Source organism: Sciurus carolinensis, chromosome 16, assembly GCF_902686445.1.
Source record: "Sciurus carolinensis chromosome 16, mSciCar1.2, whole genome shotgun sequence".
Lineage (NCBI taxonomy): Eukaryota > Metazoa > Chordata > Mammalia > Rodentia > Sciuridae > Sciurus > Sciurus carolinensis.
Genome location: NC_062228.1, coordinates 6161332 through 6185720, shown reverse-complemented (window position 1 = coordinate 6185720; position 24389 = coordinate 6161332). Strand labels below are relative to the sequence as shown.

Genomic DNA, 24389 nt, shown 5'->3' with positions numbered 1-24389 from the left:
TCTCAGCACCCACATGGGCACTGCTGCCTCTTCCTCCAGGGGGAAGCTGGATGTGCCAAGGCGATGAGACCCATTCCTACACCCGAGCGAGTGGGGCACTCACCTTCCCAGCACTGGTACTGCACCCATAGGTAGCTGCCCTGAGTGGGGCACAGGTCTCCAAAGTAGGTCTCATCTGCTGCTACTTGGCATGCCTGCAGCCCCTGGCACTGGCCTGAGAAGCATCCACGACCCAGCAGAAGCAGGGATGATGTGCAAGACACAAGGACACACATTCAGCAGAGATCAGTTACTAATCATCCATTCGTTTATCTGCCACCCACCCAACAAATATCCACTGGTATCTGCTGAAGACCAGGCGCTGGGCTAAGTGCTAAGGGGACAGGAAGGTAAGATTCCTGATCATTAACAGCTCAGTTCCTGGTTCTTAAACTTCAGCGTGTCTCAGATTCTCCAAGGGCTTGTGAAGTCATGGCATTCCAGAGCCTGCCTTCAGTGATTTGGATTTAGTAGGTGGGTGATACCCAGGATCCTGCCTTTCTAACAAGTTCCCAGCTGATACTGATGCTGTGGCCTACGGACCCCACTTTGAGAGCCACTGGTCCACTAGCACCTAGCCAGATGGTCTAAAGTAGAAGCCTACACCCTGAGAGTCAACAAGAGGGAGCAAGATTAGGAATCCCTGCAAAGGGAAGAACATGGAGACCCCACACCAGGGTCATCCAACACCTCTCCCTCCTGCCCATGTATTAGAAGCCTGCAAAGGAACCTGGAGGAAAGGACAGGCAGGCCCCACAGCCTGAGAGTATCCTCAAGGCTCTGCATGGCAGTGGCTACGCACCCAGGTTCTCCTTTGCTACTCAAAAACCTAGCCTTGCTCCAGACTTTAAAGTGTTTAAATGCCATGTGGTCACTTAGCCAGGATCCCCAGATGCCCCCTTGGGCCTGAATTCCTCTCCTGCTGTTTCCAGTGCCCAGTTTTTAACCAAGGGTCCATGACTCCTCAGCCTACAACATCTCCTGTGCAGCTCTCTCTGGAGAGGGTGCTCCGGGCTCCTCATGCCTCAAAGTGAGGTCTGATCCCTGATAAGGACTGAGTTGTGTTCCCCAGAAAGATATGTTGAAGTCCTAATCCCTGGAACCTGTGAATGGGACCTTATTTGGAAATAGGGTCTTTGCAGGTGTCATTAACTTAAGATGAGGTCATTAGGATGAGCTCCTAATCCAATATACTGGTGTCCTTGGGAGAGGAAGGAAATTTGGGCACCAAGACACACAGGGAGAAAACACCACATGCAAATGGAAGCAGAGATTATAATGATGAATCCAAAACCCAAGAACAGCAAGGACGACCAGCCGACCCCAGAAGCTAGGCGAGGCATGGAGTGCCCTCTACAGCTCTCAGAGGGAGCACGGCCTTGCTGGCACCTTGGTTTTGGACTTTCTCCCTCCAGAACTGTGAGAGGATAGGTTCCTGTTCTTCAAAGCCCTCAGGCAGCCTGGGACACTCACCTGCTCTCCCTCTCCGCCTCCCTGTTGCTGTTCCCCACTCTATCAGCCTCCCTCTCTGCACACCCACCCACCAACCTCCAGACCAGAACAGCCCAAACCATGATCATCCTGGGTTTCCGTCAGTGGCCAACCCCCCGCGTCCCTAGAACCCACCCATTTCTCCCCGTTGACCTCGGCACCGCTCGCCTCTCCCACCTGAACACACAGCCCCCTGAGGGTGTCTCTAAAACAAACCTCCATGTCCCTCCTCTGCATGTCCAGTCCTTGCACGTGGCTCTCCCCTGCTCAGATCCTCCAGTGCATCCCAGTGTCACTGGGATCAAGTCCAGGCTCCTTGGATGGTCCCGTTCTCACCTGTGCTGGAACCACGCTGAGCGCTTCGCAGTCCCTGCACCACCAAGCCTTCTGCCTGCGGGTCTTTGCACACACCCTCCGACTCCCTGAGCCACCACCTGTGCTTTTCCTGGTTACCTCCTGCCTCTTACCTCCACTGGAAAGTCATCCAGTCCTTGGACCCTTAGCCCCGCCCCCCACCCCATCCCTGCTCACCCCTGCCCCGTGACCCCCGCTTGCCCTGCCCTGCTGTGCTCCACATCGCAGGGGCCACGTTTCTCAAACTCCCTGGTCCACCGGTTCCCAGGTCAGCCTGGTCACGTGGGCTGTGGTGGAAGAGTGGAAGGTGTGTGTTCGATTCCAATGTGTTGTAGCACATTACTATAAACCTAGTGGCTTAAAACAACACAAATTTATTATCTCACAATTTGGGAGGTCAGAAGTTTGACTGGGCTGGACTGGCCTCTGCTTAGGATGCCACAGGCCAACTCAGCAGGCGACTCTCCCTTCTGAAGGCTCTGGGAAGAGCCTGCTTCCGATATTATTCCTGTTGGCAGAATTCAGCCCCAGTTCCTAGAGGTCTCTCTTCAGTCCTTGTATGTGGCCCTGCACTTCCGAAGCCAGCAACAGCACATCAAGTCTCTCACAGCTGGACAGCTGGAATCTCTCCTCTCCCTCCTCCTCCCACTCTCTTCTTCTAGCTAGAGAAAGTTCTCTGCTTTTAAGGGCTTACATGTTCAGATTATGCCAAACTGGATAATCCTGGATAATCTCCCTCGCCTAACACCAGTTGATTAGCAACTTAATCACGTCTGCAGAGTCCCTGTGCTATGTAAGTTAACACACTCACAGATGTGCTGTCTCACCATGCCACAGTTCCAGGGATTAGGGTAATGTGACAACCGTTGTTTGGCTTCTCAGAAATTCTGTGACTTGGAAACCAATTCCCTGCATTAAATTCCCTCTATATAAAGACATAAGGTAACTTCGTGTGTGTGTGGTTTTTTTTTCCTTCCTTCCTTTCATCTTTCTTCCTTCCTTTCCTTTCCTTTCCTTTCCTTTCCTTTCCTTTCCTTTTCTTTTTTCAAGACAGGGTCTCACTATGTTGTCCAGGTTGGCCTCGAACTTCTGGACTCTGCCTTAGCCTCCCAAGGAGCCAGGACTGCAGGCATGTGCCACTGCACCCAGCTCAAAACATTTGTAAAAATTGATCCTTTGAGTTGTGACTTGTGTGTGCGTGTGTATGTGTGTGCTGCTAGGGATCCAACCCAGACACAGGTTGTGCAGGTATGTGACACATGCGTTCTAGCACAGAGCTACACCCCCAGTTCCTAGCATGACTTCCAATGAGACGCAGCTAGACACCCCTCAGTCTGAGCCAGGAACCGCACGTGTGCTAGGCTGCAGGGTAGCACTGCTCATGAGCAGATCCTTGGTGCCTTTTGCTCCCTTCTGATGGAGCCTTTATCACACTATTAGTCAATCATCTGTACCAACACATCTGTCTCCCCACTGGACTTTGGAGCTGTTTGGAAAACAGATTGATTCACCTCTGTATCTCCAGAGACCATGGTAGTGCATAGCACAATGTTGGTGCTCGATAAATGTTTTTTGGCCAAATGAATAGGCAAGTGACCAGGGTACATAGGTATAGATGAATCCCCAGGACCCTCTGAATCTCCTCCAGTCCTTGCAGTGGGGTACAGGGCTCCCCTCTAGTGTGCTCTCCGGGGTGTGCCTGCTATGTTTGCAAAACTTGCAGGTGAGCCTTTGAGGAAACCTCCCTGTCAGCCCCAGCATGCCTTGGTGATGGGGGCTCTTTCATCAGCCTGTCCAGCAGAGGCCTTTCCTCCTTGGGGCCACAGCTCAGGGTTGCTGAAGCAATGAGGAAAGTCACAGAGCCAAAGAGCTGGGTCCAGCACTGCTTCTCCACGCCTGCTCCAAGGGTGGCGAGGGCAGTGCTGTCGACACAGGAGGTGAGAGGAGCCAGAGGCATCCCATGGGAGATGATGTGCTCCCCCAGGGGAGGGGGTCCAGGGAGCCTGTGCACCCCTCCCTGGATCTTCAGAGAGTCTCTGGGTGGAGGCAGAGCCTCAACGGGAGATGAGAGGCACACGTGGGGAGGCTGGCCCCAGGCCTGGACACACATTGCTGGGTCTCTCTTAGCTGAGAAGCAGCTGACCAGCTGCCTTCCAGGGACCCTTCAGGCTGGAGGGCAGACTGGGGAGACCCCCCTGATGTCCTGGACAATGGATGTCTCTGAGGACTTCACACCTCCTGGGAGGGCTCAGGGAGTCCCTAAAATCCCTGAAATTGAATCCTCGTCACTGAGCAGTGCAACCCAGAGGAGATTTAATCTGACTTAGAAAAACAAAGCCCTAGAGAAACTTTCTCACATGAACAAAAGATAGCATCAGGAACATCCGCTCCAGCATCATTTGCAATGGCAAAGAGCGAGAGACCAACTATGGTGCAGCTGTACAGTAAGCCGAGTAGACTAGGGCACCTGTCAAGATGGACCACGTGTCCTGAAAACAGCGTTGAACAAAACACAATGGAAGAGAAAAATCCATTACAAGATGGCACACGCTCTAAGGCGGTACCATGTGTAGAAACACTAACCCTACAAAACAGCGCTATACAATGTTTGGGATGCGTGAACAGAAGGCAGAAGACAGAGCCATGCATGTGATTAATGGACACTGAGCTGAAGAAGGCCAGAAGGGCTTTGCAGGAGCTTGTCACATTGTGTCTGGTTTTTGGCACTAGGGATTGAACCCATGGTGCTCTACCACTGGGCTACATCCCCAGCCCTTTTTATTTTTTATTTTTTTATTTTTATTTTTTGAGATAGGATCTTTTTAATTTGCCCAGTCTGGCCTCCAACTCGTGATCCTTCTGCCTCCTGTAACCCTGAGTTGCTGGGGTGACCGACAGTCCCTTGTGCCAGCATGTGTATTTCTTTTTGAGGAGGAGATCTTAAACAAATGCCACCTGGTGTTAAAGTCCAACAAAGACTGGTCATGGTTCACTGGGAATTCGTCACGGTATTTTTATTCTTGTATATATGTTTAAACCATTTCAAAATTTTTAAAAATTCAATAAGCTGATGTTTCCTGCATTTGGGAGGGGTAGGGGGCCAGAGTGCCTCCTGGGCCCATGGGTTGGTTTGATGCTGGGCAGTGGGTCAGCCACAGTTCCCTGCTTCCTGCCTGGACTGTAGGCAGAGTCCAACCAGTTTTCCCACATGTGGGGGGCCCAAGTCACATTGGAAGACTGTTAGAGCCTTTTGCTGGGTACAGAATACCAGCAACTGCCCCCTGCCCCCAGCCAGAGTTGTGGAGCCCCGGGCCCTACCTGCCACCTCGTCCTTGACGCTAACCCAGCTGCAATCCTCCTCCAGGTCCAAGGGAGGCTGGGCTTCCTGGGTACAATAATGGGGGGTCTGGCGCCCATAAAAGGCATCTTGGATCTGGATGACCTCGCCTGAGCTGCAGTGCATGGTGGCATTGAGGCCCTCACAGGCCAGTCTCTGGCCCACCCCTGTGGCAAAGGAAAGGCAATGCGTTAGGGGGCTCACAGTGAGAGGGACAAGCAGTCTGATGGGATGTGGAAGGGTCAGCTGCAGGGGTGAAGGCTGTGCCATGCCAGGACAGGGGGAGGGAGCAGGGGAGCTGCAGCGAGGAAGTGAGACGCGGGGATACAGAGCACGTGGGCGGGGCAGGGGGCGGGAAAGTCCTGGACAAACAGAGGTGGGATCAGAAAAGGACCGACAGGCAGGCACTTAAACAGGGGGAGAGGGAGATGGAGAGATGGCACCAAAGAGAAAGGGAGATGGGGAAGCCACAGAGGTACAGGGAGAGGCTGAGAGGGAGAACAGAAAGACCAAGAGAAAACTGAGACCAAGAAGGAGAGAAATGGCAGCTGGAAGAGGAGGGAGGGGCAAAGCTGGCGCAGGTGGGGAGCGAGGCGGGAGCGGGGAGCCCGACAGGCCAGCTCACCAAACTCGCAGACAAAGGCCAAGGCCTGGGTGCAGTCATCGGAGGCAGCCCACAGGGAGGAAGGGCCTCTCCTGATGTAGCCACAGGTGTCAGGGGCAGGGGTGGCCTGCCCTTGCTGCCAGTTGCTGTAGCTCACGTCTGAGGTGTCCAACCAGGTCCCGGGCCCTGGGAGGGGAACAGGGCCACTAGGACTGGGCGGGCATCCCTCTTCTCTCCTCTACGTGGAGGGCTTGCCCAGCTCAAATCCTGGGACGCCATAGATGGTCAGCGTGGATGGGTAAAGGCTCTCTTTCCCATACCAGTGGAGGGACACAGCCTGGCCATGAGCTTCCAACAGACATAAGAACTGGGACCCGGGAGTGCAGAGCCCGTGGGAGGTGGCCCACCTCAATAAATGATGCTTCCCTTTCATTTTAGATCATTTCCCATGATCAGAAAGAGCCCAGAAGGGTGCCGCCCATTAGCAGGTCCGGTCATGTGTGTGTGGGTGAGGGGGGCTGAGTTAAGAAGCAAGCAGTTTGCATCCCTTCAGGACCCCTCAGAACCTTGAAAGGTCTGCTGCAGCCCTTGCAGAGGTAGGGTATGTGTGTGTGTGTGTGTGTGTGTATCCACGTGTGATGGAGAAGGGCTTCAAAGATATTCATGAGCTCCAAAACACACAAAAAAATCAATAGTAAGACTCAAAGAGTATAATTGTTAGTTTTAAAAAGAAGAGAAATCCTTGCAAATTTTTTAAAGCTTCAAGTGCTACAAAAGGGTGCAAAATGCAAACTTCTTCCCTCTCCCAACCTATAAATTGCTCCCACTATTGGGTTTCTTATAAATTGTTCCCGATGAGCCGTAAGCGCATATCAGCATTTATGAGCGTCTGAAATCTATTTACGTGAACAGTGTCATATTGCTCACTGTGTTCCGGCCCTTTCTTCATAAATAACATTAATTCTTGCAGATTGCTGCATTTCAGCCTAGCAGACCTCTGTCATTTTCTATAACAGCCACACAGTATCCCGTGGGAGACCTTAATAGACACCACTCCTTTAGCTGCGTGTGAACGATGCTCAAAGCGGAGGCTCACAACTGTGCCAGGATGGGGCAGGAGTCCCACACAGAAGGGCAGGGAGAGTCTCCAGGAGGACCATTGAGATGAGACCATCTAACACAAACAGAGCTGTGCTGAGCGCTGAGCCTTCTTTAATCTCATCACAACTGTGGAAAGGTTTGAATGCCCTTTGAAAATAGCTAACTCATCATTTTCTGAGACTGTTTTCTCAATTGTAAAATGAGGGGAACGATAATAATTTTCTCATTGATTATTGTATAGATCAACATGATAATGGCCATGAAGCACTCAGGAGAGTGTCCAGAACTGTTCTAGCAAGAAACTGAAGAAGTTCTAGTGGGTATTATTATTCAGTACGTGCAGAGCTGGGGATGCAGCTCAGGGGTAGAGTGCTTGCCCAGCATGCGTAAGACCTTGGGTTCAATACCCAGCACTAGGGGAGAAAAAAAAAGGTGCATGCCAAGAAATGGACAGTCCAGCTATGTGACTGGACTGTGCTAGGTCCTGTATGTGAGTTCTTTTATTTGATTCACATAAAACAGCTATCACAGCACCTACCTCCTGTGGTTCTATTGTGCGCTGAGGTCCCCTTGAGTCCGATCCACCATTCCCTGTCCTGGAAGATGTGCGTCTGCAGAAACCGCTGGGTACCTTCATCACGAATAAAGACCAGATGACCTCCCTGCCCTTCGCACCAGCTCTGGGCACCATGGAAGGTGCGTCCGAGTGACACAAATTCATAGCAAGCATCTCTGAAGGCCACCTGGCTCTCAGAGCAAAGGCTGCCCTCTTCTGCATTAGCAACGATGGCCCTAAGCCTTAGCGCTAGCCCCAAGAGCAGCAAGCGTGCCGCGCTCATGCTGGAACCTCTGCTGGACTGCAGGGCTGAGCTCGCACGGGGCCTTTCATACTCTGGTGCCTTCACAACCATCCACCATCCATCTTCCCTTCTTTCTTCGCATCAAACAACAGCAGGTCTTTTTGTTTGAGAAGAAAGACTCGGGGTGAATGTGTCTGCATTTTTGCTTGGTCCAGCTCTTTGTGCATGGGCAGTTCGGAAGCCAGCTGATTCACAGAGATCTTCTAGATGGAGATCAAGCCGCTCGACCACCTGCCTGCTTGTCATCTGGGCAACTGTTGGTGCTCGATAAAAGTTCCCTGCCTTTGATTCTACGCCATTACCTGAGGGCCAGATGTTTCCGGATAAGCCATCAGCAAGTGGGAAATATGTGATAAAAGAAAACTGGCAGGAAAGCTAGAGTTATGGGATGGCAGAACAACTGCCCGGCACTCAGAGGCAGTCCTGCTGTCCAGAGCAGCAGCTGTGTGGAGTGATAATGGCCCTCCCGCCGGGTGGCTGGAGTTCTGGGGGACTGGGCCTCTGATTCATCACATCATCACTCATTCCTTTTCACCTGCTGGAGAATAAAAATGCCCGACAAAATTTATTTGATGTCATCATGCAAATAAACTATTCAACACTCAGACCTGCCCCTCCTTACCCACTACCTAAGGTCTTCAGTGGGCTTCTGGGTTCATGGGTCAAAATTCAAACTTCTTAAAGGCTTTGTAGACAAGGCTCTGCATAGCCTGGCCCCTGATGATATTTCCAAACACACCCTCAAAATGTAGGGAAATTGGCTTTCTCTGCAGATGAAAGTGTACATTGATATGATGGTGGGCAGTGTGACATTTTCTACCCAAATCCTAAAAGCACTAATTCTATAAAGTAGCATGTGCACTTCTGAAATTTTACCCACAGATTGCTTCTTATTTATGTGAAATGTCAGATTTAAGGTTACTCATTACAAAATTTTGTAGAAGGAAAAATTTGAAGTAAAGTACCTGATAGAAAACTGGTTAACAAAGTGTGGCATATCCTATAAACCCATTTAAAATATGGAAGGAGCTCCAGTAGAATAGAGGAAAGGAACCAGGGGAGGAGGGTTCCTGTTTTAAGAGGGCACTCAGCAGTTGCCCTGGACAAATGCTGAATGAATGTCTTAGAGAACTAACACATCCCCACGTTGGGTCATTGTTTGTCTGCTCAAATAACGTCTGTTGTTCAAAATCAATTAAATTTGACCAAATTACTGTGTTACTTTCATGGTGGGGGGAAAATTCCTAACTGCTAGCACCAGAGTTCCTCTTGAAAATTTTCTTTTTGGAAAATACCAGCATGGGCCCATTTGGGTTGGGATAGAAGACACACAAAGGCAGTGGCTTATAAACTACGTTATTAGACCAAAACCCAGAGCTGGATAAAATGGTCACATAAGAAGTAAGTAATCTGAGGAAGTGAAGGGAGCCGGGCAGGGCTCCCTTCCACCTTCAAGTCGGTCTTTGTACTGGCAGGCACCTCATTCCCTTAGATGGTTCCATGGTGCCCATGATGGGAATAGACCACATTTCGTTTCTCCATCTTCTTCTGGTGGACACTCAGGTTATTTTACTCAGAGAGCTTCCTGGGGGAGGGATGACATCTCTTTATCTCGGTCCCACGGCTGGCTCACAGTAAGATTCAGTGAACATTTCCTTGGCCCCATCTCCCAAATGGCTGGACTGACCCTTGACCTCCCTCCTTTCCTGGACACCCCTCCAAGCCCTCTGGAGTTGTCTTGCCAGACAGAAGGGGGACAGGCAGGCGCCCAAGCAGGATGCAGTATCATCACTGACTCACAGGCTGGAGCAAGGCTGGGCAGAACCGGCCTCTTATCTCTGGAGGCCAAACTTCCAATGACTTCCATTAGAAAACTATGTGGAAGGCCACATGCAGTGATAATGTATCTCACAGGCTTAATTTATGTCCCTAGTGGAACATGCTTGCAGACATTTGATAACAAATGCAAATCTGCGGACTAAATTCCATCTGCACATTCTTTACATTCTGATGAACTGCAGGCTCCTGGGCAGGGAATTTGTTTTAGTGACGTCAGTTCCCAGTGTCCCTTAACCTCTATGTCCTTGAAGCTCACGCTGAAAATAAGCAGGACCCACAAGTGATGCTTCCAATGATCTGATCAGCTGTCCGGATCTCCAAGTGGGATCAACGACAGAAAAGCAGAAAGACGAAGATGGGGTCAAAAAGAACTAGAAGGATCTTTACATTCCAGTCTGGCTTCCCACAGAAGCCAACTTGACTAGGATTTAAGTGCAAGCAGTGTATTTGGGAGGGTCTCCAAGAACCACTGGCAGATGCTCTATAGGAATTGGTATCTTTGTTGATCACATTGAATCTCTGCCTCCTTTAGAAGGAAAAGACAACACATTCAAAAGAATTATGAGGGTTGGGGATTTAGTTCAGTTGGTAGAGTACTTGTCTTGCATGCACAAGGCCCTGGGTCCAATCCCCAGCACCACCAAAAAAAAAAAAGAATTATGAATTCTCCCATCTATTGTTCCTTCATGCCCCTGTTCCCTTGAACACAGGTATCACCAGGGTCCCATCGTGTGCAGGGTGATCAGTTTCCTCTGCTCCCTGCGCTTCTGCTCAGTACTGGACCGTCATTCTTTCCAGTGTTCTGAATGGCTTTCGTATTGTTGAGGTGGAGGCTGAGCCCTTTTCACTGAATGGACATTTGCTAGGCCATCCCCGCGTTTCTGCACAGGTTGTGACCTGTGCTCATTCAGATTCCTTTGGTTTGGCTTTGCTCTTCCAGTCAACACTACTGTGAACATCTTCTTGTATCTTTTGGGCAGAATTCTCTCTTGAAGATTGCAACAGACCCTGTCTGCACCCTACCTCACCCCACTTACCACAGGAGTTTTTAAATGCAAGCTCTGCACACATGGGCCAGGACAGAAGGTCCTGGAAGTCAACACCTCTCAGGAGAAGCTTGGCCTTGACTGACCAAAGTGGGTGATGTCCTGACTCCCTCAAGAAACCTTTAAGGCATGTCCACACCATTTCTAGGAGTCCCCAACCAGACTGTGCTTCAGCTGTCCTCAGTGGTAACAGACTTGATGATGTATTATTAATGTCTTCTTGTTATCTTCATTGGCTGTGTTTTATATAACATCAGCATTTTTGATAATGTTATGATGTCCACTCATTAGATGGTTGTTCTTGCTATTGTTAATTGCCTACCTGTGTCACTTCCCCACTCCCCCGCTGGCATATCCTGGGTTCACCTCCCACACAGACTCCTTGACCCTGAATCATTGTCTTAAGGTCTGCTTCTAGGGGAGCCCAAGCATAAACAGACATTCCCAGAAGTGGGATGATGGGGCTCCACGGTGTGACAACCTCATGGTTCTCTCTATGGACTCAACACCCTATTTAAACCAAATTAATTATCCCTCTGTTGTTCCTATTGCTGATTCCCCTTGAAGTCTCCCACTGGCAGATCAGGTCTTGGAATCATGTTCTGGGTGCCTTCCTGATGGTGTTGATTCTGCACTTGGGGACCCTTTCCAAGGAGCAACTGTACCAACCTCCATCATTGGAATAGTGAGCAGGATCCCCTTGATTTTTTAAAAACCTGTCTGTAGGTGAGTCCTACAGGCTTGCTCATATATGCTTTGTTGGTTGCTTTCATAAGGTGGCTGGTAACCTGGGCTTTGAAGGACTAGTCATGCAGAACTGGGTAGGGTTGGAGGTTGGGGTAAGTAGAAAGCTAGTCAAAAGGGCATCTCAGGGGGAGACACAGAGTGGCAAAGGCTTCCTCCTCAGCAGCACCCCAGAGCCTGCATAAACTGCAGTCACCCCAGTTCTCCTGCATGTAGTGGTCTGCCACCTCTTGTCCCTACCAACACACTTCTGCACATGCCATTTCCTCTACTGAGATATGTCTCTTTCTACTTGCTGATATGCCTACATTTTTTTCCCCAGAATAGCTCAAATATCAACCCCTTCTCCCTAAACCTTCTCAGGCCTCACTGGAGCTAACTGCCACATCTTCTCTGTCCTTGTAGCAGTTTAATCTACTTCTGTCTTAGCGCTATCTAAAAAGGAGGGCATGGGAGAAACTGCAAGAACTAGGCTGTCGAGATAAACCCATTTCAAGCTTTTTCCAATCCCATTTTTAAATTGTTTTGCTTAAGGACTTATTGTGGGTTGAATTGTGTCCTTCAGAAAGATCTGGTGAAGTCCTGCTCCTGGGGGCCTGTGGAGGAGACCTTATTTGGAAACAGGGTTTTTACAGATGTCATCAGGTTAAGGTCACACTGGAGTAGAACAGGCCCCAGTGCCATGATTGGCACCCTTAGAGGAGGAGGGAAGTTTGGGCACGGAGACAGAGATGTAGAGGGAAGGATCTCATGTGCAAATGAAGGCAGAGGTCAGAGAGAAGTGTCGAGGAGCCAAGGCACACCAGGGATTGCCGGCCATTAGCAGAAGCAGGAGGAGCAGGGAGGAGCCTCTCCAGAGTTCCACAGGAGCACAGTGCTGCCGGCCCTTGATTTTGTCCTTGTGGCTCCCCGAACTTAGAGTAAATGTCTGTGGTCTTAAGTCTCCCGGTTTGTGCAAATTTGCTGTGGCGGCCCTAGGACACCAATACCATGACTATGTAGCAGGCCATTCATGCAACAATTCTTCATTCAATCACTAATACTTGTTGAACACCTACTATGTGCCTGTGGCTGTTTAGATTTTACAAAGGAGAGTGACATGATCCAGTTGGAAGCTCAACCAGGTCACCTCATGGCAATGGGGAAGGTGGATTGGAAGGGGTGGCCCATGAGGAGACCATTCCCAAGAGAGGACAGGGGCTGGTGGACCGGAAGAGAAGAGTAATCGTAGCAATTATTTAAGAGGTAGAGATGATGGGGTTGCGGTTCCAGGCTCTAACCTGGGAGTCGTTTTTCAAGTTGAATCTTTGTCAAGTGTCATAGATTGGACTTTAAAGCACAGGAAGGACAATGGAGACTTCCCACCTCAGGCAGAAGACATTCTTTTTTTCTTACTGTCGCACCCTCTGCATTTCCCTCTGGTTGATTCTGCCTCCTAAGTGTGGCATTTTGTTGTCTTATGAGTTATAGTATTTACGTTATTATTCACTTTTCCTTCTCCCTTATTAGACTTTGAACTCACGGAGGCCAGGCACTGGGATTCCTAGTTTTTCTGTCTCTGATAGTCAACATGACACTACGCTATGCTGCTCAGGAGGGCTTTGTAAAACTAGGGCTTCCTCTTAAATGCCAGTGGCATAACTTAGGGCCTTTGGTTTGTGCGGTTTTCCCTCCAGGGATCCTAGGGAGGCTGGTCGCCCCACAGGGGCAGCTGCCACCTCTGTGGGGACTTTGCCTGTCACCTTGAACCCAACTATCTGAGATTTCACTGTTATCTGTTCAGCTTATCACCCTGGCTAATTAGAAGCACGATTTAGACATTAACTTAATTGGAAAACTGCAAAGTAATTTAGATATGATACCATTATCTCCAAAAGGGAAATATTAACTTATTTTAGGCAATAAAACTTAGTAACAAGAGATACAGAATTGCAAAATAAGGCTGTTGGGGTTTTTTTTATAGCCCTTAAAACTACTCTTCTTGATTTCAGTTGTTCCTTCTTAACCTCACGACTGTTTTATAGGCTCACCCATCCAGTGTGATAAGTGGCCTCAGAGGAGGGAAGCCACCTCCCTGACTCCCAAAATTACTGAGGTCAGAGGATCTGGAGAGAAACCTTCACCTTCTGCCACATGGAATTCGATCTCTGGCCGAGGGCACAACCTCACCCAGCTTCAGTTGCTTCTTCTGTGAGCTGGGGTAAGGGGGCGAGGGTGAGAACATGACCTGTACCCAGCACAGGCCTGGAGCACCCTGTGTGAACTCCCTTCCTTCGTTAACCCCGAGACTCACGGTCCTCCTTCCTTCCAAAAGAAGGAGGTGAGGCTGCCCACTTTCCTTAACCATCTTACACCTCCCTCCCGGGACAGGCTGTGCGTGACTCCACACCAGGCCTTCCACCCTGCAGGAGCAATCCCAAGCTGCCATCTCTGGGCAACTGCTGAGGCATATAGCCAATCTGAGCATGTGACCTGGGTGGGAGCCCAGGAGATCCTGGAGCCTCCATGGAATGCCAACCCTCCTCTCTCTCTCTGTTCTTCCCATTTCCCTCTCAGCAATGCAAACCTCCATGCCCCCAAGTCCATGACGATCCTCTTCCCTCCCTTCCTTTCCCAGCTGCCATCTTCTCCCGGCCCCTTCTCACCTCCCTGCTCTTCTCCTGTCACAGGGCTACACAAAGCACCTCCACCCCTCCCATTATCCAGAGCAATTTGTGGTGACCATGCTGGGTAATGTCTGAGATTGCACCAGCTACTACCTTTAGTAGGGCCTTTCTTCCCACCTTCTCCACTTGGTGAATGCCTTGAACTTGGCTCAAGCTTTGGTCTTTGCAGGAAGCCTTCCTTGAGGTCCCTCTTGTTACCATGTACCTCCAGGATTCCCCATTCCTTCCTCTGTTGCCATGGGGGCTGTGTTACCTGTGAAGAGGAACTGCCCCTGCAAACAGGGGTGCTCCATACTATGAAACAGATGAATGGGAGAGCACGGGAGTCATTCCATGTTGACCATCGTCAACTACGGGTTTCCCTGACATTGTACCCTCTAGGTTGCCTTATCATTCAGTCATAACTGCCTGACACCCTTACTAACATATAATGTCATCTTAGCAGCCATCCTGGCTCAGTACTGTCAATTGAACTTTCTGGAAATGTTCTGTGTCTGTACTATTCAACATGGCGGCCATGGAGCCCTTGAAATGTGCCTAGTGTGAACCAGCAACTGGCTTCTTAATTTAATTTCATTGCACTTAATTTAATTTAAGCTGAAAGGGCACTGTGGTTAGCGGCTCCTGCATTGGACAGCACAGTTAAGTGTTGCCTGAGCACCTTTGTAGCACATTGTTACTTGACTTAGGACTCCATTGCCTGTGGTATAAAAGTCAAATTCTTACAAACGTTCGACCCCATCTTAGCAGTACTGGAGACAAACCGTGGTTGCAAGTCCAGACTCTGCAGTCAGGCTGCTGGGGTCCAAAGTCCACTCCTAGGTGCTGGATAACTTACTTAGCTCCTCTGTGCCTCACTTTCCCTCTGTAAAATGGGGCAAAACCCCCTGAGCTCAGGGTTATCATAGAAGGATGTAGGTTTGTACAAGTAACAGGCTTAGGAAAGCATGGCGCATGGGAAACTTGCCCTGAACAACACCTGTAATTATCCCCCTTTCTCCCCAGGTCCCTACACAGCCAGCCAGCCTCCCCACTGTCCCCCTGCTAGAGTGGTTCATGGTTCACACTGGTCCTTCTGCGTAGGAGCACCACTGTCTTCTCTCGACCCATCCAAATCCCTCCACTCACTCTCAAGGGCACGGCAGTGCACCCTGTCCTCCAGGACACCTTCTGTCCCCGTCCCCAGCCTGGGTAAGTTCTCCCTCCTCAGAACACCCGGTCAGTTCCTGCCTGAGCCATCTCACAGAGCAGCAGGATTGGCAGCTGGTCATTGCTCACTGGGCAACAGCCAGCGAAAGAAATTTAAAATCCACGACTAGGTCATTGGTATCTAGTTTCCTTCCAGTGTTAAACCATATTGTGTGTATTTTAACTACTCAAAAAAATTAGTATATTCAATCACAATATTAGTATATCAATCATTATATAGAGAGTTTTTCTCTTTTCCAAGAAAAGAAAGGAAAGGAATCTGACATGAGCTCCAACTGTACTCTAAGCATCCATGACAGACACGATCACAGAGTTCATGCTGTGTAAGCTTTGCAGTCCACCAGTGAAAAGGTCTTATTATTCCTATTTTGGAGAACAGAAAACTAAGGGTCTGAGATTTGAGTGAGTGACTGATAGGTGTCCCCAGAAGAAGAGAAAACTTGGACACACAGAGAGAAACCAGGCAGGCACAACACAAGGGAAGATCATGTGAGGACACAGGACTGAGGGGAAGTGCCGGGGGAACCCACCCCTGACGTCACCTCGATCTTGGACTTTGAGCCTTCAGAACTGTAAGAAGATCTATTTTTGTGATTTAAGCCACTCAGTCTGTGGTACTTTGTTATGGCAGCTGGAGCAAACTAATACAGATATCAGTCATTATGATCAATTTATTATCATCATTATTTTTTAAAAAAAAAGCTTTATCTAACGGTGTAATTATCCCAGATGTAAAGACAGGCGGGGAGGGAAGGCCTGAAGGCAAAACAGGACCTAGATGAGAGAGTTTGTCATCGGTATCATAAACGATGCAATAATATCAACCCAAGACCTGTCTTCTTGGGGTGTATCCCCCATCGACCAATCTGTTCATTACTTCAGTCAGTAAAAATCCAGCCAGTATCCAGTATGCCTCAGAGCTGGGTGGAATGGTCAGTGTGTACTTTGAAGCCAGGTTGCCAGCTTTGCTTTCTAATTCAATCTCTTCGTTGCTGTGTGACTTAGGGCAAACTGGTTGGCTTCCCTGTGTTCTCTTCCAGAGAACAGTGCTGACAGTATTCATCTCATGGGATTGCAGAAGGCCAGAGTGAGTCGTACACACAAGGGTTCCACGAGGAACTGGACTCAGACAGTGCTCCGTGGATGGAGGCCATTGCTTTTCTGAATTTACAGAGAGAGACAAGAAAGCAGAACATGGTCATGTTTTCACCTGTATAACTTTTCTGGTGTCCTCCTTACAGCCCTGTGACACCGGCATTTCCATCCCGGTTTTGCAGGGTGAAGTGAGGCTCCCAGGGGTGATGTGACAGTCTTTGCAGTTATTAGAGCTCAGGGTGAGATTCAAACCCAAGCCTTCTGATCTCCATGCCCTGGGATTTCTTCCGCTCTGGAAGCGTCATTTCCCCCTGATCCCCTAGATTACACCAGACATTCTCACAAGGATGCTGCTCTAACAGGCTGGGGACAAAAGTCCTGACGTGGATGCCCATGTTTAGACCCAGGAATGGGATAAACTGGCAGGTTATTATTCAGCTTACTGGACATGTGACTCAAAGGGAAGGGTCTTCTAAGAATGGGAGAAAAGGGTAACCACCCTGATTGACATCTATATGGGGCAGGGGCTTTAGCTAGACCCTTGATTTACAGTGGCCTTGAGACTCTGATCATTACGGGAAAGGAAAAGGAGGCTCACAGAGGGAAACATGACTCAGACACACAGAAGAGGGATGGACTGGAATCAAATCTAGCACCAACTCCAACATGCGGCCTCTTTCCCTGGATCGGGGCTCCTCCACGCCTGCTGCGCATGTTAGAATCACCTGGAGATGGTTTTGACAACACTGGTGGTTGGTTCCACCTTCAGAGATTCTGAGTCAGGGGGTCTGGGCCGGGGGACTGGACTGGGCCCAGCGTGGGCACTCCTCAACCCCTCACTGGATGACTGGAACTTGCAGCCAGGGCCGGAGGTGCAATCTGCGGGGACACTCAGACAGGTCTCAGCCCAGACCTGAGCCTTATCATTCTCAACTGCATAAGGCCCAGCACTATTGTCTTTTCTTTTTCTTCCATCTTATTCTATTTTAATTAATCAAATGTATTCACAACTGATAGAGCAAACAGAAAACATTATGCAGGTGAACGGGGTACCATGGGATGTCTCAACGTATGGCCACGCTGTGCAAAGGTTAAATCGGGTGTACCACGGCCTTTTCACCGTGGGGAGGGCTGTTCCCCAAACCACGTGAGTGAAGAGTTCATCCTCTTCACCCGATGCTCACAGAAACTTCGACGCGGGTTCTTGGCAAAAGTGTCACATCAAGATATATGAGGACTGGGAAACACTAGAGTCGGCTACCGTCACCGCTTTGCCCTCCTGATGGGCCAGGAAGCTGTTTTAAACTCTTCTTCCGTTCCTGACAACTCTCTGGTTCCCTGGTCTTCTGTTTTAACTGGGCATGTGACACATTTTTATCTATCCTTTTTCCAAAAAGAAAATAATGAATTAAGTGGCTCTTTATGTATGGTTTGAGCAGAGAGGATCGGGGCTCCTCATTAAAAACAAAACCCCAAACTCCCTTCCCCAACTCCACAGAAGGCTCTTCCCACGGGGCAGCAGGCATGCGCGTGACCGGTGACCTCAGGCGCCTTCTCTGGTCCTCACAGTCCCTTCCTGTTCTGACCATAAACACCTCCAGCCCTCGGGATGGATTACTTGGGCCAACCAAACTGAGCAGAATGCACTTCATTCTCTCCACCATTCAGAAAGGAGCTTTCCTAGGATAAGCCAGAAGTGAAAGGGGAGAGGGAGAGTCGGGGACACACTAACAGGATTAAAGATTAGCCATGGCACATGGCTTGGGAATTGACCTTTGACCAAACATCTCATAAATAACTCCAGCTCCAGCAGAGATACCAGGCCTTCAGAGGGAGACAGCCGAGGGACGGAGGGTGGCACCAGGACCCACCCAGATGTGAAGACCGGTGGGGAGGGAAGACCTGAAGACAAAACAGGAGGAGGAGCAGCAGCTCTGTGAGCACACGGAAGCCGATCAGTTCCCTGTGAACCTCCTCCCCGCTCTGCAGCCAGCAGGATGGATCTGATATTTGGCAAGAATAAGAAGGAACAGCTGGAGCCCGTGAGGGCCAAAGTGACAGGTGAGCATTTTGCACCATGGACTGGCTCTGTTTAGATGGACTTCTGTTTTGTGAATCTGTTTTGGAAAGTCTGGGAGATGGTCTGTAGGGGCAAAACAACCCATAATCCAGACATACTCTCTACGATGACCCAGGTGTGCTTTTACACATGGTAATCCACTTCCAGGAAGAGAGAGAGTCCTTCTCGTTACTTCCAGGAGAGAAGTGTCGGGAATGCTCCGGCTCCACAGGCGCCATCGGCTCAGCCACAAATGCGGCTACTCTGACTGCACGCTGTTTTGTGATGTGTGCATCCTAAATTGATTTTATAAAGCAAAGAAGCATGTGTGAGCGCCTCCCGTGCACACGCCCACGTGAGGGCTGTGCTTTGCTCTCAGGTGCCCACAGGTGTGACTTCAGCGTGTGGACACCTGAGAGCCAATAAAAGAGATGCAGAGGGGCCCGTCAAGGATCACTCTTCGGCGGGCAGATCTCGTTTTCTTCCTCTGCTGTTTCATTTGCTCTCTCTTGGGGGTTGCCTCTCTCTGGGACCGTCCTGTCTAGACTCTGAAGGGCTGTCACTGGCTCTGAGCTCTCCAGTCCTTGTGGTGGCTCTCCCTCAGTTCTGAAAACAGACCCGGGCAGCCCGGGCACCTGGCGCTTCTGTCTTCTCACAGATGGAGTGTGGATGGAAAGTCTGCTGGGATGTTCCAACCACAGAATTGCCCTAGAAGTCTCTCAAAAGAAAAATATCTGCTTTTATGCTCTTTTTCATGATCACAAAGGTGATATCCAACGTATAATGCTCTTCTATGTGTGTGGGTATGTATTATGTGTATAATTTGTAAGGGCAAATTAGAACATAGAAGGAAATATTTGGGCCTATTTCCCTTAAGTTTTTTTAAGATGTACATAAATTTTTATATTTGGGAAATATAAATAGACATAATATTGTACTTGAAAAATATAAGATTTTAACTAGTAAATATATATTCACTTCTAATCTTCTATTTGTGAGAAGGGAGCCTGTGACCTGACCTTTGAGCTCTGGGATCGAGGACTTTTTGCCATGTCCCTGTACCTCCCTTTTTAACTTGTGGTCCATGACCTCATGGAATCCTTGGAAATTTTAGAAAATAAAAACCTAGAACCTGAGATGCTGAACAAACTCCAAAGGTCCTCTAGAGCAGCAGTTCCCAAAGCAGGGTCCAGGGACCTGTGTGGTCACCATCTCCTGGGCCCTTGGCGGCGGCACACAATCCTGGGCTCCCCAGCCCCACTAGACTTGAAGGGGAGGTGGGGAGCCTGCCGTCTGCAGCTTCACAAGCCCTCTGGTGCTTCCAGATGGAAGGACCCCTGCTCTAGCTCAAACCCCCCTTCTTGACAGATGGGGAAACTGAGGCGAGAGAGGATAGTGACTTGTCCAAAGCCAGGCAGCCAGCAGAAAACAGGCCTTCTGACTCTGTGCATGCCTGGGCCCTGGGTGGAGCCCAGTCAGTTGGACACTGCTTCCTGGCAGACAGTCCAACTTGTGCCTGTGGTGACCCCTGCCCGGGGGGCCCTGCTGAGGCTGTGGCTTCATCCAGCTGTTCATTAAAGCAGAAAGCAGCCCTCAGGGAGGTGGGAATGTCAAGGGGACCTGTGTAGGAGACAGGCCACGTCCACCACTGCACCCTATCTTAGAGCTATGCTCACTATCCAATAGAATACGATGCAGGCCACGTGGGTACTTTTAAATTTTCTAGTAGACACATTCAAAAAAGTAAAAGGAAACTAGTGAAATTAATTATGATAGTGTATTTTATTTAACACATATCCAAAATATTATCAGTTCCATATGAAATCAATATGCAAAAATAGCAAGTGAGATATTTTACCTTCTTTTGCACTAAGTCTTTGAAATCCAGTGTGTGTTTTATCCTTACAGCAATCTCAGTTCTGACGAAGCCACCTTTACGTGCTCAATCACCACACGGGGCTGCTGTCTGCCATATTGGGTGGCGCGGCTCTAGAATGTTCTTTCTCATGCCTTTGTGAGGCAAACACTCTCCCTCGAGACTCTGCCAGGTTGCCTCCTCCAGGAAGCCCTGGCACCTTCCTTCCCTCGGCCCCCCAGGAGAGGTTCTGTTCCATGGAGCCTGAAGTCTTGCCTGTGTCATAATGTATTTTGAGTATCTGCTCTTCTGTCTCCTCCATGGCAGCAAGCAACTTGAGGGCGGGGACCATGTCTATTTATCCTGTTATCTGCAGTGATAGCCAAATGCCAGGTGCTTTCTGGAAGTAGCTGTGGAATGAATGAGCAGATGCCATGACGAGGGTCCAGTCCCCATTTCTCTCCCTGGCAACTCAACACTCTTTCCTTAACAGGCAGGATTCCAGCGTGGCTGCAGGGCACCCTGCTTCGCAACGGGCCGGGGATGCACACAGTGGGGGAGACCAGATACAACCACTGGTTTGACGGCCTGGCCTTGCTCCACAGCTTCTCCATCAGAGACGGTGAGAGCCCTGCAGCTGCCATGGCTGCTGTTCCTGGCCCGAGACAACAGGTTTATTCTCTATCAGTTCTAGAGGTCGGAATCTGAAATGGGTCTCACCAGGCTCAAATCCAGGTGTTGACAGGGTTGTGTTTCTGCCAGAGACCCTAAAGGAGAATCCATTTTCTTTCCTTCTCTAGCTTCTGGAAGCTGCCGGCTCCATCTCTTTCTTCAAAGCCAGCAGCCCAGTACCTTGCAGCCCACCCCCATTGACGATTGAGCCAATTTTCCCAAAGAGGAACCTGAGGCTGAGGGACCACATTTCACCCATGAAGGAATGCAGGGGCTGAGGAAGTCTCACCAAGCCTGGGCAGTTGGGCACAGATTTGCCCAACAGGGGCACAGATTGTACCCCTGGCCCTTTCTCCACTGTCACAAGTCCTGCTATCCTCCTGTGAGTACCCTTGTGATGACACTGGTCCACCTGGATAATCCAGGATCATCTCCCATCTCAAAATCTTTAGCTTAATCATACCTACAAAGTCCCTTTGCCATGTCAGGTAACAGATTTTCAGGTTCCAGGGACCAGGAAGGGAGCATGTTGAGGCAGGGGACTGTCCAGTCCACAGCAAGCACAAGCCTCTCTGGAAGGATGCCCAGGGTTCTCCCTCACTTCATCTTGCAAATCAAGGTGCATTTTCAATAAGGTGGGCCAGGGTGCATGGAAGAGTGCAGGCTTTGGAGTCAGATAGGCATCAAATCAAAATAGGAAGCATCTCATGCTGAAGAGTAAAGCTGAGCGTCTTGCTCACCAGGCAGGGAGCAGCTGGGCCACTTGAGCACAGAATTAAATGCACCTCTGAGTGGAAACCCACCAAGTCGATGTCAGGTGCCTAGCTTAAGAGTTGCACTGTGACCCTTTGCTATTAGCCGCCAAGCTGGTTTATGTCACTTTGGAGGCTCTTATGAGACAAGTTCTTAAGTCCAGGCATTGCATAAGACTAGCAGGTCACAGAAAAGGCAAATCTGTGCCCAACTGCCCAGGCTTGGTGAGACTTCCTCAGCCCCTGCATTCCTTCATGGGTGAAATGTTGTCCCTCAGCCTCAGGTTCCTCTTTGGGAAAATTGGCTCAATCGTCCTCCCCTGGATAGCTGTCGTGATGGTTAGAAGTTGTAGTAATTAGAATCATCATGAGATGTCTAGGAAGCACCTAATGCTGGCCCAAATGTACATGGCAAAGAGGTGGCAGAGGTCAAGTTTAAGCCCCATGCTCTCCAAAATTAGAATCTCAAGTCCTAGCCATTGTACAGTTCTGCTCCACCCCTCTCCACCAGTCTGTCCCATCTGCCCCGCACAACCCTCTTACTGCTGCCAGATGGCCAGCATTGGCATGGCGCAGCCTAGCCTCAGCCCTCCTCTCCTCTAGAACTCTCAGTGGCTCCCCATTATCTAACAGTGGAAATATAAGTTAAGTTCACTACGCCTAGCTCAGAAGAGAGCACACACAGGGAAATCAGAGGCTCTGATATGCAGATACCTCAGAGCCAGGATCTCGCAACAGGCATTTTGTATACCTCCTCCTGCAGACTCCCCTGAGATGCTTGTTACCGCAGTGAACCCTGAGATCCAGTGTCACCCAGGGCTTGAGTGAATCATAATCTCAAGGGTAAGGGCAGAGCATCGGTGCTCCTAACACATTTCCCAAGTGACCCCAAGCCCCTCCTTGGGGCACAGTAGGGCCGCCCTGTTCCCAGGGACCAGGTTAACAAGAAGTGCTGTGGACCAGGGCACAGCCTTCTGCCAACTCTCAGCGATGCCGAGGCGATTCCAGCCAGCCAGCGTGCAGAACCTCCAGGTCGAGCCAAACAGTGAGAAAGGATTTTAAGACAAGAAAGCGAAAAGGTCGTAAAATGGCTTGTTAGTGGAGGAGGGGACTAAGTGAAGGGCGTAGAAAAACATTCCTTCCTCTAAGTCTAGAATCATTTCAAAATAAAAAGGATGGTTTTTTGTTTGTTTGTTTGTTTGTTTTTAGCATTTAAGGAGATGAGTGATTCCAGGTTCCTCCAGCAATGATAGTTATTAATTATCTAAGAGGGAAAGTTGTCCCACCAGGATTTCAATAATGGAAAGTGTGCATGGGGGGGGGGTGCTCGTGCGTGCACGTGTACAAGTACATATGCATGTGCCTCCTCTGCACCCCAAAAGATCGGATTTGACCCAGCTGCTAAAGAACTCAGGCAGGATATATATGCTTACTGTGTCTTGTGGAAGGAATGTGGCTAATTGGATGCTCCCCAGAGCAGGGGGTGGGGACACACAGTAGCTCCTTCTTCACTCTCAACCTTGAAGTCCAGGGTCAGCCTTGAGGGGTTCCAGAGACACATTGTGCGCCTGGCTCTGCTGCTGGGTGTTTACAGGACACGGGTGGCCTGGACTGTGAGTTTACATTTCAAGTGAAAAGAATCCAGCCTGCCGGCCAAGCATCCGTGGGTGCCGAAGGACCTCAGCCAGTGCCTGGGGGTGGTGTGCTCTGGAGAGAGTGGCCAGCAAAGGCCAGGCTGGCCCTGACCAGGTCTGCTTCTAAGAAGTGCACGGCTGAGGACCAGAGTGTGACCTCCTGACCCCAGACGCGTCCTCCTGACCTGCCAGAGCTTCAGCGGCCCTGGCTCACACACTGTGTTGCGGAGCCAGAGGCCGTTTTCCATTCTGCATTTGAAGTCTCCCTATGTCCCGGGCCCTGCTTTTCTGCATGTTGTAACTGCACCAACACTCGAAGCACATGTTGTCCTGCAAAGCGGGGAGGGATCAAAACAATGTCATTTGCTAATTACCAGTGGGAAGAAAGCAGTCCCCTCCCCAGTCCTATCTGAGGTTTCAAATAGCCCATCAGATGAAGTTCAAAGGCCCAGGATCCAGGCAGACCTGCAGCCCAAGTAGGCCCCTCATCCCCACCTGCCCCAACCCCCTCAGTTCCTCCAGCCCGCCTGCCTCAGCTCTGCAGGAAGTGGTCTGCCTGTGCCCACCTCAGGGCCTCTGCTGCCAGACTTCCAGGGGCAGCGTGTGGGAATGCCCTGCTCTCTCTCCTACCCCTGCCTCCCCAAATTCCACTTGTCCTTCAAGGACTAGTTCCGTGGCTGCTTCTTCAGGAGGCCTCTTCTGGGCGTTCCCAGCTGGACCCACGCTCGCTTTCTCCCCAAAAGGAACCTGAGAATGCGTCCTGTTTCTCTACATGGCAAAAAGACTTTGCAGATGAGTTTAGGTTAAGGATCTTGGGTGGGGAGGTTTCCCTGGGTTATCCAGTGGCCGAACAATCACAGAGTCCTTATAAGAGGAGGGCAGGAGGTCAGAGGGGAGGATGTGGTGATGGAAAGGTGTTGGAGTGAGGTGGCCGTGAGCCAAGGATGCAGGCAGCTCGGGAAGCTAGAGCGAGCAAGGAGCAGATTCTCCTTCAGAGTTCGCAGGAGGAATTAGCCCCACGGACAGTGATTT

The 24389-nt window shown here is 50.0% G+C and overlaps 2 protein-coding genes across 2 annotated transcripts in view; one reads left to right on the top strand and one right to left on the bottom strand.

The window, feature by feature from the left end:
* The window catches only part of LOC124967120 (polycystic kidney disease protein 1-like 2), a 46344-nt gene extending 38579 nt beyond the window's left edge, over nt 1-7765 (bottom strand). Inside the window, exons 1-4 of the mRNA XM_047529154.1 lie at nt 7465-7765; nt 5847-6011; nt 5203-5388; nt 104-214 (exon numbers count right to left, since the gene is read on the bottom strand). Of these exons, the coding sequence (XP_047385110.1) occupies nt 104-214; nt 5203-5388; nt 5847-6011; nt 7465-7765 (763 nt within the window). The remainder of the gene's footprint in view (nt 1-103; nt 215-5202; nt 5389-5846; nt 6012-7464) is intronic.
* A 10411-nt stretch (nt 7766-18176) lies between these two features.
* The window catches only part of Bco1 (beta-carotene oxygenase 1), a 28886-nt gene continuing 22673 nt past the window's right edge, over nt 18177-24389 (top strand). The window contains exons 1-2 of the mRNA XM_047530024.1: nt 18177-18446; nt 20793-20921. Of these exons, the coding sequence (XP_047385980.1) occupies nt 18383-18446; nt 20793-20921 (193 nt within the window). The 5' untranslated portion in view covers nt 18177-18382. The remainder of the gene's footprint in view (nt 18447-20792; nt 20922-24389) is intronic.